At 41.5% G+C, this 17,110-nt stretch overlaps 1 protein-coding gene across 1 annotated transcript; it reads right to left on the reverse strand.

The window, feature by feature from the left end:
- Nucleotides 1-5,045: 5,045 nt before the first annotated feature.
- On the reverse strand, nucleotides 5,046-5,650 carry SERLADRAFT_436291 (uncharacterized protein; the record flags this gene model as incomplete). The annotated part of the gene is made up of 2 exons (XM_007316591.1): nucleotides 5,046-5,420; nucleotides 5,465-5,650. 2 exons carry the CDS (start codon nucleotides 5,648-5,650, stop codon nucleotides 5,046-5,048), a joined length of 561 nt encoding a protein of 186 aa, XP_007316653.1.
- Nucleotides 5,651-17,110: the final 11,460 nt, after the last annotated feature.

A 17,110-nucleotide genomic window follows, 5' to 3' on the forward strand; every position in this document is an offset into this window, starting at 1 on the left:
CCGTTGACTACCACGTGCCACGTGCTGATATCAGCAAAACCCCGGCGGCCGGTCCAAATAGGGCAACAGGTCCATCTTCATGACGTCAATTTGCCATCATATACCATCAAAACATTGGTCGCTTGTCTTGCCTGGTTGGAGCGTGGGTGGGTAGTTTTTGAGCTGGAAAAGGTTCATCCCCTTGCGTCGCCCATGTTCATTGCTGTCCCATTCACTTGGGTACACTTATATTTTGTCCATTGTCTTTGCTACAGCTACAGCTACCACACGCTGCCTGGGACTCACTTGTTCCAAATTGGAACTACTCCCCTCCCTCCCTCGCTTGACCAGGTGGTCCAGTACAACCAGTCCATTGGTAAAGCCATGGAACTGTCAGATTTGGACTAGGTGGTGGACCAGTGGCTCCAGTTTCTTTTTTTCAGCAGAACATTCATTTACAGTGCAATTATTATGATTTTTGAATCATTTTATGGACACATATTTTTTTAGAATGCCTGACTGACAATAAAGGAACTGTGTTGATACTGATATTGATTTTTTTTCTTATACTCTTTTACTGCATCTTCTTATGACATCACAATTTTCTTGCTCTTTTTCTCTTATTGGACTTTATTTTTATGACTGTACAAACCTGTACCATTACTTATATAGCATTCATTGTTCTATCTCTTTCTTTCCCTTATTTTGACAATCTTATCCTGTACTAACTACGCAGGATTTGTCAGCGTACATTCCTTCCTTTATGTTCTTTCTCATTCTTTTTGCACAGCTATACTGTGCATAGCCTACCTTTCTTTTCACTATATAAACACCTGTATTTTACCTTGTAAAAACAACAAAAACTCGATTCCAGACTTCTTCTCCAATCTTAAGTCCACTTTTTACTGCTACTTGTGATCCAGTGTGGTCACAACACTTCCCACTGCTACCACTGTTAACTGCTGTCATCATCACTTCCCACTTTTGAAGTCATTGTTATCCCTTTTGAAGTCATTGTTATCCCTTTTGATTAGAGTCCTTCTGAGCACTACAGTTTGTGCGTCAGGAGACTGCTATCACTGGGAACCTCGTCACCTTATCATCCTCATTGTTCTCAAACCTACCTTGCTAATTGTACTCATCTATACTTGTCATAAAGCCCCTATCCTTTTTAAATTCAACTATCCCTCCTCCTCAAAACCCACACTCATACACCTCTGGGTTTTACTTTGAAGGATCATCATATATACCACCCCATGAACAACCAGAGCACCCACTGTTCTAGGAGGCAAAGCCCATAAACAAGTTCCGGGAGGATTGTTTGTTAGTTTGTTTTTGTGTGTGGTTTTCTAACAACAATTCTCATCGTTGACAGCGCTACCCAAAAGGCCTGATCAATGATCTTGCAATATACAATGACTTGTGAGCCGTCATCAGGAAAAATGGGGGTAGCTATATAGAGCTCTATAGCACTATAAGTACTCATAAAGCTGTTATAGTGGTCAAACCTGTTATAGAACCTCTGCCATCTATAGAGCCTCATATAGCTCTATAAATGCTCTTATAGATGTTGGAAATTGTTGTATGGCTGATAAAAAAAAATTAACACAAACAGGATTTACACTCTCAACCTGCTAATCAGCTTTTGGGTGACTAAGCAACCTATAGCCACACATCACATTTATCCACTACACCATGAGAGCTTATAAGATGTATCATACAGATGTTATATATTAACCTTTCATGGACAGATTATTTTTTTACTCATTGTCATCACTTATATTTGGATAAATCATTATTCTTATTTTATAGATATCAAAGATACAAACTACTATTTCACTAATACAGGCTACATAATTAATTAATACTGTATGGTTTATTAGCCCTTTTAAGCACCTTGGACTATATTATAACTATGACCTTTACAGCTATAGGAGCTATGTAGGCTGCTATAGGCTATAAAAGCACTTATAGTACCTTGCCTATAATAATATACTTGACTCCAAACACTTTTAGCCTCTTTCTATTATTGAACAAGTTTATTAGATTAATCCAGAGTTTGAGGGAATTATAGATACTTCTCTTTTTGGTCAAAATATTGCCTACTACTATGCTATAAGAGCTATAAGAGCTATAATTGCACTGATAGTACTATAGTTTCTATGAATGCATTTATATATACAAGTGGTGGCTATATAGCGCTATATAGCAAAAGGGTTTTTCCTGATGCTCATTCAAGACCCACAAAATCTCGGGGAATTGATAATCGGTCAAACTATGGATAAGTTCTTTGATTACCACATGTATGTTGGAGCGCTCACAGGATTGCTGTTCAAAGCAGTACAAGCCATCATTTAATCCAAGATTGCTGCACAGCCGCTTTTGGGGTTGTCCTGGAGCAAGTATTGCAGTAACGGCTACCAAGGGTATGTGGTCTGGTAATCTTCTTTATAATCTCCCAATCCAGTTGTAAGCCTTTCAGAATTCCTCCCCCCATGCAGTAACAACATGTAACAACCAAGAGTTATTTACTCTGGTGCACACAGAAACACACTATAAAGAAGATGATGGGGAGTGGTTACCCCTTAGACTGCAGTGAGTTAGTTGGTATACAACAGGAGGACTCACTAAGGAGTCTCCTGGATCTATTGGGGTATATATACTACTACAGGGTTATTTGTACATGTGTATTATACAGTTGATAGAGACAGTGGCTGATGATGTCATGGGGCCTAGCCCACATGACCAGCTCCACTGTGTGAGAGTTGTATCTAAAAATAAGAAAAAAGGCAATGTGGCATGAGAAAGAGGAGTTTGAACAAAAGGGGAAGTGCTGCATGGCACCATGTGTGAAAGCTAAAGTACAAGGTTAAAGCGGAGAATGAAAATAAAGGAAAGGTCCAAAAATTATGTTATTGTAACACAACATGTGCTTCATCAACACCCAGAAGAGGTCAACTGTTGCGCAAGTTCTTGGCTGTATGTGGTCACAAAGACTAGACTCTTCATCCTAGATAGTCACTTCAGTCAACCACTTTAACAGGGCTCTTAGCCGTAACATATTCTACTAAGGTAGGGGGCTAAATGCCCAAATGTCTGTGAGGCTATGAGAAGACTAATAGAGATTTTTTCTCAGTCTTATAATTAAGAGACTCAGATTAAATGATGATCTACCTAATAGAGAATTTTTCTAAGAGTGTAAAGTGAGTATAGTAAATAAATGATGATCCACCTAATAGAGAGTTTTTCTAAGAGTGTAGAGTGAGTATAGTAATAGAATGTGGACTGTAGAATAGCCAGACATACCTCAGTCTTATAATTAAGAGACTGAGGTTTGTGTAATGTAGAATACTATAAGTTTTGGAATAAGCATGTGAATGATCTGAGCTTATGTAATGTAATGAAAAGCGGTCAATCAGAGAATAAAGGATAATATATGGATGATAAGGAAATAGAACGTAGAATGTTAATATACTATGAATAAAATATGCCAACAATGTCCATGGTCTATGATGGTCTATTATAGTGTTTTGAGGGAGCTTCCCATATTAAGTGGGAGATCCCCATCTCCTACTATATTAATACTTGGGATTAGACCTTAAAATATACAATGGGATATTCCCTGGTACTAGTACAAGTGGAAATATCCCACCAATTGTCATATGTCACAGGGTGTCAGGGGTCTTCCTTTGGTGGCCTGTTCCCTTAGTGGCTTTTTTCATCAAGGAATATTCCCTAGTAGCATCCCTCAGTGGCCTTTTCCCTTGAAGGATTTTCCCTTAGTTGCATTTTCCCTCAAGAAATATAGCTCAAGAAAAATAATATAGGTTTATCAGCCATTGTTTATCCTATTTTTGCACAGTAGGAAAAGTAATATATATATGTTTATTTGCATGATATCCAGCAACTACTTTTCAGAGTTTCATTTGTATCAAAGATATAAAAACTAGTAGGGAAAACCTTTTTCTACAATTTAAGTACAACTTGGGAAATTTCCTAATGTTGCAAAATTTAGTAGAGAAATTCCTAACAGTGATTATCTCTTCCTCTAAGACTCTTTCCTGAGTATGGTGTAACCTGGAGGTTGTTGCATGTGGATGATTTCGTCGTCATCTAGCTCACCATTTAGGTAGGGGCTTTTCACATCCATTTGGTGAATTTCCCAGTCACGTCGAGCAGCTATTGCTAACATAATACGTAGTGAGGCCATTTTTGCAACGGGCACAAAAGTGTTAAAGTAATTGACTCCTTTGACCTGACAAAAACCTTGGGCTACAAGTCTGGCTTTGTATTTATCGATTCCTCCTGTAGCATTTTTCTTTAGCTTGAAAACCCATTGGCTTCCAATAATGTTGGCATTGTTTGGCCATTCTACGTGAGTCCAGGTTTGTGCTTTATTGAGTCTGTCAAGTTTCTCTTTAACAGCTAATTCCCATTGATCCTGTCAGGCAATGAATATGAAGCTATATAACAAAATACAATGCCTGGTCAAGTCCTTGCTGGAAGGCGATGAATCAGGGTATGAGTTTCGAAGAGTATTGGTATAGGCGCAAATCCAAACTAATATTGAACTAAAGAATAATACATCGAGTATGTACTTCTTTATATAGTGAACGGCAAGGGTCAGACCGAGAAAGGAAAGAATTAAGAAAGTGGTCTGACCAACTGTCTAACCAATAGGAAAAGGAGGAGAAAGTGGTCCAATCTATTGTATTTACTAATTGTATGAGAAAAAGTATTGGTAAGGGGTGTGCGGTTGGCTGTATCAGTAAGCCCATGAGAAGGCGCTGACTCACAACCTTCTTTGCTTATCAATATCCCTCCGAAGTATTCCCAGACATAGCACTAGATCGTTGCTATGTCATTTGGATGTCTTCTCGAGGGTCTACAACAGGTCTCCTTCATTGTAAGTACGATAGAACGTGAGTGTGAATAGAGAATAAGAAGAAAAAGGATAAAAGTAATAAAATACCGGCTGTGATCTGTAGTCCAAGAGCAAGAGGAGTGACAGGGATCGAGTCTGTTAACCATGACATGACGGGAATGCGATAAGAAAAATTGATTTCTCACAGATCCCAATCATGACCTTCAGCATTGTTGTTTTGCTCGTTGACATTGTTTGGGATTTGGATACCTTTAGGTAAGGTTTTATTTGTGTTTCCGGTGGCTGATCCTTTGCCATGGAGTAGATCATGAACGTACTGTGCAGGTTTGCAGATTCGTGAGCTTCGACGTCCTTGGGGCTTGGCTGGTGGGATTGGGTCATGTTGTTGGGGTATAGGAACGGGATTATGCGGGATAGCGGGTTGAATGGCAGGAGGTTGTGGGATGGCTTGTGGAGGTGCGTCAACTTTGATAAAAATGTTGTCAACTGATGCATCTTTGTCTTGCTCGGTTGTGATATTCTCCCCCTCAAGGCTTAGAGGGATGTTGTCGACGGACTTTGATGTGCGTTGTCAAAATATACTGACCGTTCAACACTGACAGAATGTTTGGTGGGCCAGTATACATGGTGCCCTTTGCTTTCAGTGTCAAGGCCCATCCAGCAACCCTCAAGTATGTGGCTGTCAAGTTTAGAGCCAGAAGTGTTGTGTACACATACATGGTAGCCCCATTCATGCAAGCCAGAAATATTCGGCTTCACGCCATGGGCTGCTTCATGGGGAGTCATGACTTGCAGTGCCTTGGTCGCGGTGCAATTTTTCAGCCATACATCGTGTCTGACTGCTTCTCCCCATAGGTATTTTGGCAGGCCACTGCTGTGTAACATTGCACGTACTTTTTCGAGTAGGGTACGATTCAGTCGCTCGGCTACACCGTGATGTTCTGGTGTGTTGTGTACTGTAAGTTTTCTTACTATGCCTCTTTCTTCTAGGTAGGCTCCAAACTCAGCGCTTAAGAATCCGCCTCCCTGGTCACTATGGAGCACTTTTATGGCCGCATTCATGTGGTTTTGCACCCATTCCTCATAGATTTTGAACTGGGCAATAGTTTTGCTTTTCTTGCGTAGCAAATGAAGGTGTGTCTCTCATGTTTTATTGTCTGTGAATGCAACACAGTAATGTTTCCCTCCGAGTGAAGCCGGACCCCACAAGTTGTAGTCCTTGGCGTATTTTCCCATTTTTACTCAAGGTACAGACTCTCTTGTGGCTTTTGCATGAATGCATGGCTCACATTGATCTTTGGCAGATGAGATTAGTTTTATGCCTTCAATCAAGCCTTTATTGACCATGGATTTTGCAGTGGTTGGGGATACGTGGCCTAAGTGTCTGTGGAGGTCCATCACAGTGAGTTTCTCGATCACAACATTTGCATTTTCTCCTATATGGCCTGACCATTTTGATCTATAGAGAACTCCCAATTTTTGTATGTGGCCCACTTCAGTCAACCTATTTCCATGGCCTCTTAGGTTGATCAGTTACTGTTCAATGATATGCCTAAGAGGCCTTTATCCTGGGATTATCCCATAGGCAGGTAATCCATACAGGACTCCCTTGAGTTAAGGTCACCCAAGGACAATTTGAGAATCCTGGGACTCCCAAGTGGTGTCAAGGGTCCTAGTATTGATTTAAATTTTGAGATTTGTATATCCTATATTATTACAAGGTAGGACTATCCTAGGATGTTATTCAAATCAAAGTGTTCCATAATAGGTGGCAAGGTGTACTTTAGGATTTATATACATGGTAGTCCAATTACTTCCCAGATACTCCACCAGGATGTCCTTACTATACCCTGGATGTTCTTTGGGAGTACCTGTATGGTGTCCACAATACTCAACAAGACTACCTTGGGCACTACTTGTGTCCCACTAGGCATCCCAGATGCTCTGGTAGGATGTCCCTATCATAACCTAGATGTTTTTTGATAGTATCCACACATTGTACAGAATATCCAATGAGATTATTATTTGTACTGCTGGTGTCTTAATAGTCCTCTAAAATATTCTTATTTGTACCTGGATGTTCTTTGAAAGTACCAGACAGTGTTCAGAATATCCAAAGAAACTAATATTTGTACAATTAGTGTCCCAATAGTCATCTAAGATATCTCAATTGTGCCCTGGATGTTTTTTGGAGTACCTGTATGGTGTTCACAACATCCAATAAGACTATCCTGGGTCCCAATCTTACATAGGTATCCTTTAGAAGTACCTGTACACTGTCTGGAACATCCAGTGAAACCACTGGGTATCTCTGATGCTCCTATAGGATGTCCCTGCTATACCTGGATATTCTTTACTCTTACCTACAATATGTCCAGAAGATCCAATGAGACTACTATTCATACTATTGGTGTCCCAATAGTCATACAAAATAGTCAGGTTTTACCTAGATATACTTTGGGAGTACCACATAGTCTCTAGAGCATCTAATGTAACTACTTTGGGTATTACTTTTGTCCCACTGATACTCCTATAGGATGTCCTTTCAGAGTACCCATACCCACATGGTATTCAGAAGACCCAACAAAACTAATGTTTGTACTGCAAGTATCCTGATAGTCTTAAAAAATATTCATATTGTATCTGGATATCCTTTGGGAGTACCAAATAGGGTTAAGAGCATCTAATATGACTACTTCGGGTACTAATTATATCCCACTACACATCCCAGAATATCCAAGGAAACTAATATAAGTACTGTTAGTTTCCCAATGGTTGTCCAGAATGTCCCTATTGTGCTTGTATATCCTATGAGATTAGCTGAATGTTATTTAAATTTTCCAGTCAGGATACTATATTTTGCAAGGATAGTCTTTAGAAGTACTCCTCTAGGACATTCCAGAATATGATTGGACTACCATGTATATAAATCCTAAAGTACACCTTGCCACCTATTATGGAACACTTTGATTTTAATAACATCCTAGGATAGTCCTACCTTGTATAGGATATACAAATCTCAAAATTTAAATCAATACTAGAACCCCTGACACCACTTGGGAGTCCCAGGATTCTCAAATTATCCTTGGGTGACCTTAACTCAAGGAGTCCTGTATGGATTACCTGCCTATGGGATAATCCCAGGATAAAGGCCTCTTAGGCATATCATTGAACAGTAACTGATCAACCTAAGAGGCTATGAAAAAAGGTTGACTGAAGTGATGCGGCCGACGATTTTGCCTGTAGTATTGGTGGTAATGCACTTCCCTTGCTGAAAGGTGGCAGTATAACCTGTTTGGTTTATCTGACCGATGGATACCAAGGTATACACAATCCCGGGGGCATAAAGTATGTCTTTAACATGATCTTGGTGGTAGTATCACCATTTAGTACTTTAATTAAAAGGTCTCCTTCTCCTATAGCGGCAAAGGAGTCTTGATTCGCTGCACTGACAGGTTGGGGGGTAATTGCTCGGAAGTTCTTTAGGAGGCTTTGATAGGGCGTGAAGTGGGCAGTGGCCCCAAAATTGTATAATTCAACAGTCTCATGATGACTGGTGAGTCTTTCATTGTTCGCATAGGAAGCTGACTCTTTCATTTCTGCAAGGGATGCGGGGGTTATAGCACACCATATCCCCTCCTCTTCACGCTCGACAATTGCAATATTTGCTTGTTCAGGCTTTTTCCCCTTGTTGTCACTTTCTTGGGAATTCCCCTTCCCTTCCACTGGTGCGTCTCTTTTTGTATTATTTCTACAATCTCATTTTTCACTGGGGCAATCTCGACTAATATGGCCTTTGCCTCCACAGTTATAGCACTTGATTTCACCCTTTTCGGAGGATCTATCCTTGGAGTCATGTCTCCCTCCTCAGCCTCAACCTCGACCTCTACCGCCTCAATTCCCTCTTTTGGGGGATGTGGTTGGCAGACATTGCGGTGTTCTCGGTTTTCACATTGGGATGTCTCGTTGCGATGGTAAGTTGGTCGTATTTCTATAGTAGATACATTATTAATGTCTCTGGCTCTACAATCTTTCCAGATAGGTGGGCAGCTGCGGACAAATGGGATACAAAGGTGGCATAAGTGGGGGGTAGGGACCTCATTATGGTCGATGATTTTTCTTTATTGCTAAAATGTACTCCAGCAGCGCTCAGCTGCTCCCACATGTCTCTAAGTTTGTCAATGTGAGTACGCATGTCCCCTTTGTCTGGGCATTGTAGCGCGGCTAATTGGTCTCTTAATTCAGCCTGGACCAATACAGTTTTGTTTTTGTTCTCTTGAATGATCAGTTGCCACATCTTGGCAACTGTGTCTTTGTGCAAGACTTTGCGCAGCATGGAATTAGGTATCATCCGGCCCAATATATTTTGTGCATCGAATTCTTTCTTTAGCCAGGTGTTCAACATTTCCTGGCCAGTTGGACATAACATTGTAGTTGTTGTGGTTGTTGCGGGAACGGCTGGAGTTGCTCCAGCCTGTGCAGCAGTCTGCACGGTCCCTGGCGATTAGGTTAGAGTGGGTTTTGGGGCCAGACCAAGTAAGTGTTTGACATAGTCTTTGTCTGCCATAGCCCACTCAAGTTGTGTTTTATATATTGACCAGTTGGAACCATCGGGCTCGAGTTTCAGCACACCGAGGGACTCCTTGTTATTGATGGACTCTCCAGGACTCATAACCTCAAAGAGATTACTGATCTAAATAAACATGAAGACTCAGTGTTCTGGGGAACAACTCTGTGTATTGAAGTAAGTACCTAAATAAACACAAAGACTGGGTAGTCTGATGAGCTAAGTACATTCAGTAGAAACTAAGTAAATATCTCATCTCAGTGTTCTGGGGAACAACTGGTGGTTACATTGCGACGGCTTGCTATATGTAGGTGAACAGTGACAAAACCGGATAAACCCGGTCTCTGCTAAAGCAGCCATTGTTCTTCATGGAGCATAGCCACCACTCCATGGAGTCACCATTGTTCCCCTAGGAGTCATTATACTGTAGCGAGTAGCACCTCCAACTATAAGTAGTAGGGGGTTTAGTATAGGAATACCTCAGTTGTTTCTATAGCCTCTCGGGCAGCGGCTGAGGTATATTACATTACATTTATTAGAGATCACCTTAAACTAACATCTATTGTAGTTTCACTTAGGTAAATAATAAAGTCGTTTCTATAGCCTCTCGGGCAGCGGCTGAGTTTCACTTAGATTTATTAGGTTATGAGCCCTGGTGCGCAAAAGCTACGCAGGAAATAATTCTTATTTGAAACGGCAACCTCAGAACCATGACCACAGCACGCGATACATCCACATGTCCAGTTCTCACTGGACCCAACAATTTTCAGATATGGAAACTCCAGATCATCTCAAAGCTATGTTGGGAAAAAGTTCTCCGGGTTGTTACTGGAGAGGAGCTTAAGCCCTCACCAGGAAAACCTACCTCCTCGGAGGATCCTGAGATCACCTGGATACTTAAGGATGAGAAGGCACATGGAATCATCCAGGACCACATCTCTGATGCCCTCCTAATGAGCATGACAGGATCGTGCAAGAAGTCCTTCGACACCTACAGGAACGGGACCTATTCGTCAAACCCGAAAAATGTAATTTTAAAGTGAAGGAAGTAGACTTCCTCGGTATGATTATAGGCCAGAACGGAATCAGGATGGATCCTGAGAAAGTTCAAGCTATCTTGGAGTGGCCAGAACCTACTCGCGTCAAAGGAGTTAGGGCCTTCCTTGGCTTAGGCAATTTCTACCGAAGGTTTATTGAAAACTTTGCAAAAATCACGAGACCGTTGAACAATCTCACTAAAAAGGACATTGTTTGGCACTGGGGCACCAAAGGACAAGAAGCTTTTGATAAGCTTAAACAGGTGTTTACAACAGCGCCCATATTAGCATTTCCAGAATTAGACCAAGAGTTCCAGCTAGAAACCGACTCTTCTGATTTTGCTACTGGGGCTGTTTTATCAATTAAATGCCCTGACGATCTTTGGAGGCCTTGTGCCTATTTATCACATAGTTTGTTGCCTACAGAGCGCAACTATCAAATTTACGACAAAGAGATGCTAGCCATCATTAGAGCCTTAGAGCACTGGCGGCACTACTTAGAAGGTGCTAGACACCAATTTGAAATTTGGACCGATCATAAGAATCTGGAGTATTTTATGACGGCCCAAGACCTGAACCAAAGACAGGCCCGCTATGCGGTGTACTTGTCAAGGTTCAATTATAAATTAATTCATAAGCCAGGAAGCTCTATGGGGAAAGCGGACACTTTATCCAGAAGAGAGGATCATGCCAACGGCATCGAAGATGACAACAAAGGTGTCACCCTGATAGACCAATCAAGGGTTGCCAATGTTAGAATTGGGCAGGATTCTGATCTTCTGGAAGTCTTTAAGAAAGACATCTCCTCAGAAGAAAAGGCGCGCCTTGACAGCAATGAAAATTATTTATGGAAAGACGGGCTCTTCCATTTTAAAGACAAGATCTACGTGCCTGAGTCCGCAAGGATCAAGGCAATAGATAAACATCACGACACTCCAGTGGCTGGGCACCCTGGGTGGAAACGAACGATGGAGTTGATCTCCAGAAACTACATGTGGCCTGGCATGGTTAAAGACGTACAGGAATACATAAAATCCTGTTTGAGATGTGCCATGGCTAAGAACTCTCATCAACCGCCGGCCGGTAAACTTATGCCAAATTCGATACCAGCTGGTCCCTGGCAGGATATATCGGTTGATTTCACGACGGATCTGTCCGAGTTAAATGGGTACAATTCAGTAATGGTAGTAGTGTATCGCTTCTCCAAAGAAGTGGTGTTCATACCTACCAATAAAACCATTACCGCCGCTGGTACGGCAGATCTATTTAAAGATTTTGTATGGTCTATCCATGGGTTACCAGAAACGGTTATCTCCGATAGAGGACCACTATAACGACTGAGTTGCACTACTGGAAGAAACCAGGCAACTCAACGTCAATCTCTAGCAAGTAGTTGAACAGGTGTATAAAGACGAAATCAAAAGCTAAGGTATGTACATCGTTGAGTGTCTACTTATATATGTAAGAACTCATGTCAGCCATGAGGCGCTGACTGATAGACATGAGGATGTGTCGTGTTTAGCTTGGTAAGATGATTTGTAAGTGATCATGTGACTTAGGGTCACATGATGAGATAAGAAGATAAGATAAGGAAGGCTACGTGATAAGATAAGGAGAAATGAGTGTTTCTACGTCAGAGTTGGAGATGAAAGGTGAAGTATTAGGTGTAAGAGAAGAGGATCGTGACATTACCCCCCTTTAGGACTTTCGTCCCGAAAGGTTGGTTCAAGTTTGCCATTTTCCCAGTTAAATATCCTATGTTTATGGGAAAATTCTGTGAGGTTTTCGAACGGTTGATAATGAAGTAAGAAATTGATTCGGCGTGGAGCGGATGGGAAATGATCATGGAAGTCTTTGACTAGTTCTGGCGAATTTTTGACATTTCGCTCAGGTTCCCATGTTCGTTCTTCCTTTCCATATCCTTTCCAATGTACCAGATATTCTAACTTGCCACGTTTCAATCGTGAGTCAAGTATTTGTTCTACTTCGTATTCTCTTTGTCCGTCAACTTCAGCGGGGGGTGGAGGTTTTGGTTTCTTTTGACCAGGAAAGGTTGGTTCTTTATAGGGGTGGAGGATCTTTTCATTGAATACTGGATATACGTTTTTCCATTTTCCGGGTAGTTTTAATTTGTAAGCGGCCGGTCCGGTTTTCTTTTCGACTACAAATGGTCCGTGTCATTTATCATCCAGTTTCTTTGATGGTCGATCAGTTGTGATGTGTTCGGCTTCTACATAAACCTTGTCTCCTGGTTCATATTCAAGACTTTCCTTTTTTGTTTTGTCATATGATCTCTTCATAATCTCGGCTGCCTTTGCCAGAGATTTTTCTGCTTCTTCCCTCGTTTCTTTCATTCTTTCTACAAACTCTTCCGCACTCTCACTCTTTACTCCTTTCCTAATTCCTTCTACTATTTTTGGGTGTTGCCCATTGTTTAAATAAAAAGGACTGAAGCCGGTAGCTGAATGTTCTTTATTGTTATAGGAGAATTCTGCTAATGGTAACCAGTCTGCCCAATCGTCTTGTTTATGGTTAACAAAGATTCGGAGATATTGTTCTATCTCTTGATTAATCCTCTCTGTTTGACCATCGGTTTGTGGGTGATAAGCAGTTGATGGGTTTCCCTTTATACCTAGCATTGTGTAGAGATCCTTCATAAAATTAGAGACAAATTGGACTCCTCGATCTGAGATGATTTTATCGGGTAATCCATGAAGTTTAAATATATTGTCTCTGAATAGTCTCGCTACTCCTTCTGAGTTCAACTCAGCATGTGTTGGCATAATCCTGATCATTTTTGAAAAGCGATCAACAACTACCATGATAGTGTTGTAACCCTTTGATTTTGGTAATGGTCCTATGAGATCCGTTGATATGATTTGCCAGGGGCGGCTTGGAATCTCATTCGGATGTAACGGTGCGGCCTTTTTTTGATGATCTGTTTTTGTTCTTTGACAGGTTTCGCATCCAGTTACGTATTCTTGGACGTCTTTGTCCATATATGGCCACCAGTACCATCGGGTAATCAATTCCTTTGTTTTATACCGGCCCGGGTGGCCAGCTATTGGGGAATCGTGATTGTCTCTTATGATCGTTTCTCTGAGTTTTCGGTCTTTTGGGACATACATGCGACCTTTGAAGTAGATGAGTCCTTCATCGGTCCACCAGCCGTCTTGGCGGTTGTCTATTTTGTCCTTGACCTTTTGAACGAGTTCGTCAACGTTTTTCATCCTTTTATGAATCCATCTTGTGATCTCTATATTTTTGGCATCGTCAATTGCTATCTGTTGCCTTTTTTCGTGTGATAGAGTCATATTAATGGAGAATAGTTCTGGTTTCAATAAAGTAACGTTTTGTTATCATTCTTTCCCTCGTCGTGGTCTGATCGTCTGGATAATAGATCGGCTTTGATGTGAGTAGCGCCTGGCTTGTGATGTAATGTGAAATGATAATTGGCCAGTTTGCTAACCCATCTTGCTTGTCGTCTATTGAGCTTCTGAGGTTGTTTAAAATATGTTAGGTTCTGATGATCAGTCCAGATCTCGAACTCTTTCGCGGCGTCCATTAGGTAATGGCGCCATTCCTCTAAAGCCATCATAATGGCCAATAGTTCTTTATCATATATCTCGTAGTTTCTTTCAGTTGGATTGAGAGATTTAGATAGATAAGCTATTGGTTTCCAGACTTCATTCTGTTCTTGAGAGAGTACTGCTCCTAGAGCATAGTCGCTGCTATCCGCTTCTACTCGGTATTGACCGTCATTGGTCGGGAGTGCTAATACGGGGGTTGTGCTTATCCTTCTTTTTATCTCTTCGAAGGCTTCTTTTTGTTCTTTTCCCCATATAAACTCTTCTTTACCGGTCAGTTTAGTAAGCGGTTTCGCTATTGATCCGAATCCTTCGATAAACCTTCTATAGAAGTTAACGAATCCTAAAAAGGCTTGCACATGTTTCTTTGTTTTGCATTCTGGCCAGTCTAGGATTCCCTTCACCTTAATCGGGTCCATGCGGATTTCGTTTTCCGAGATGATTAATCCCAGATATTCTGTTTCTGTTTCTTCGAAATCGCATTTTTCCGGTTTTAGGTATAGATGGTGTTTTCGTAAGATCTGAAGTACACGTCGCGTCATTGCTCGGTGTTCTTCTATCGTCTTTGTGAAGATCATAATATTGTCCAGATAGATCACTACTTTTCCTTCATCAATTAGGTCTTTGAATATAGAATTCATCATAGTTTGGAATGTAGCTGGTGAATTTGTTAATCCAAAGAACATTACTAACGGTTCGAACAAGCCGCGATTGGTTCTAAATGCAGCCTTGTGTTCGTCTCCTTCCCTGATCCGAATGTTATTATATCCCCATCTTATGTCAAGTTTTGTGAAATACTTGGCGCCTCTGAGCTTGTCTACAAGTTCATTAATCAGAGGTAATGGATATCGGTTTTTGATGGTGATTTCATTTAATTTTCGGTAATCTTGTACAGGTCGGAGTTTGCCATCTTTCTTTTTGATGAAGAAGAATGGTGAAGCAATCGGAGATTTACTAGGTCTGATGCGTCCTGAGTCTAGGTTCTCTTTTAGGAATGCATTTAACTGTTCTTGTTCTCCTAGTGCTAATGGATAAACCTTACAGTCTATCGTGTGATCGCCTGGTATTAGTTCGATTGCATGGTCCCATTGTCTTCTCTCAGGGAGGGCATCAAATTCTTTTTTGTCAAAGACATCTTTGAATTCATGAAGGTATTTTGGTACAATGCCTTCGAATCCACCTGTTTTCTGGTCTTTTCCTGCTGCTTCGGCAAGCTGTTGTGCAGTCGTGCCGTGAGCGCGGATGTGGTGCATGACGTCAGGAATGGATGTGTCTTCAACGTTTAAGAAATTGAATTGGATAATTCTATCCCCCTCTTCAAGATTGACCTCAGGGCAATACGTTTCTAGATCTTCTTCGGGATCGAAGAATCTTACCATCATGTTGCAGTCTGATGGACATCTATTGAAGTCTAATTTTGACATGTTCCAGTCTATCGTGGGATTGTGTTTCTTTAACCATTCATGGCCTAGGAACATCCTGCCAGTTCCAAGATTGGTAACGGCTAGCTGGAGTCTTTCGGCGTGGTCGTTAATCTCCACCAATATTTCTACGAATTCTTTAATACTGCCGTCTCGGTTTAGAGTGCCGTCAGCATTGTAGACTGGAATTGGTCTAGGGATTCTATGCCTTTCATATCCCTGTTCTTCAACAAATTTGTTATCTATGCAACTTCCGGTACAGCCACTGTCTAGTAATGCCTCAATCGTCGTTGATTGATGGGATGCAAGGTTTGTCAGTCTGCAGGTGATGTTCATCTGGTTTCCCTGAGTGCCTCTAATGAATTGCTTAGGCTTCTTCAGTTCTTCCAGTGCTAATACCGTTTCGTGAATTGGTAAAGCATTCAGTTCTTTTATCAAGTCTGCATTGACTTCCAATCCTCTTTTTCTATGGGTCCAACTACTGAGAATACCAATAGATCTTTCTTCCTTTTGGTCTCGTAGTCTTTCCGCTATCCAGGCAGCTGTCCATGGTGTTTTTTGATTCTTTTTATCTAGGTTTTTATTAGAGGTGTTCCTGACCTCTTTGGAGCTGGTCGAAGCATCAGTTTCGGTTACGCTACCCAATTGAGTCGTAACATTCTGTGTTTCAGTTGTCTCCTTCGTAGTTGCTGCGCTTTTCGTGGCCCTTTCCCCTTTAGGTACCTCGTGCGCCGCATCCTGTGCTGCGCTTTTCTCTTTCGAGTGCGCCGCTTCTTTTTTGGGAATCTTTTCAACCCGTTTCCCTTTCAGGTTCTCCTCTTTTATAGATTGTTCCTTTCGTTTCAGATCTTGTGCATCTTTGAATAAAGCAATATCATTTTCATCGTTACTGGTACATGTGGCATCAAGATTTTCAACGGGTAGGAAAGTATATCTATTTACAAAGTTCTTTGGCACAGTCTGGCGAGGAGTCGCAGCTGGCCTTCTTAAAAACCCTAGCTCGTTCTTCTTCCGGCATTGCTTCTAACATTGCTCGGAGATCGAATTTTGGTTTTTGTGGTGTTTGTCCATTCAGATGGTCTCTGGCTCTATGGCCCTTCTCTCCGCACTTGAAGCAGCGTCCTTCAGTTCGGAACTTCTGCTTGTCTACTTCCATCTCTTTTCCGGCCCCGGTATATAGTGTACCCGTGCCGTCTTTCTTCGCTTCCACCGTCTCGGTCTTCCTCTCCGAAGCACCCTTCTCTTGGTATCTTCCATTGGGTCCCCGGTTCCCTGTACCGGAGCTGCCGTTGGTTGATCCTTTCAACATCCGCTCATTCTCTACTTGGTCTCGCCATAATTGGTCGTTTGTGACGATCCTCGTCTTCCACTCTGTATATGTCGTGGGAACGTTTCCACTATAAATGATTTGTTTTATGAGTGGACCATTTATGTTATTCCTGATTAGTGTGATCAGGAATTGTTCGTTCCGTTTGACATCGTAGCCGGCCCGTCTTCTCAACTCTTCGAATTTTACAAAGAACTCTTGGGCCGTTAGAGTTCCTTGTTTCTTGTATATGATTTCGTACCTCGCTCTTTCTTCTTCGTGTGTATCAGCGAAATGGTCTTTGAGGGTCCTCTCAAAGTGAGCCCAG

This window comes from Serpula lacrymans, assembly GCF_000218685.1.
Source record: "Serpula lacrymans var. lacrymans S7.9 unplaced genomic scaffold SERLAscaffold_5, whole genome shotgun sequence".
Taxonomy (NCBI): domain Eukaryota; kingdom Fungi; phylum Basidiomycota; class Agaricomycetes; order Boletales; family Serpulaceae; genus Serpula; species Serpula lacrymans.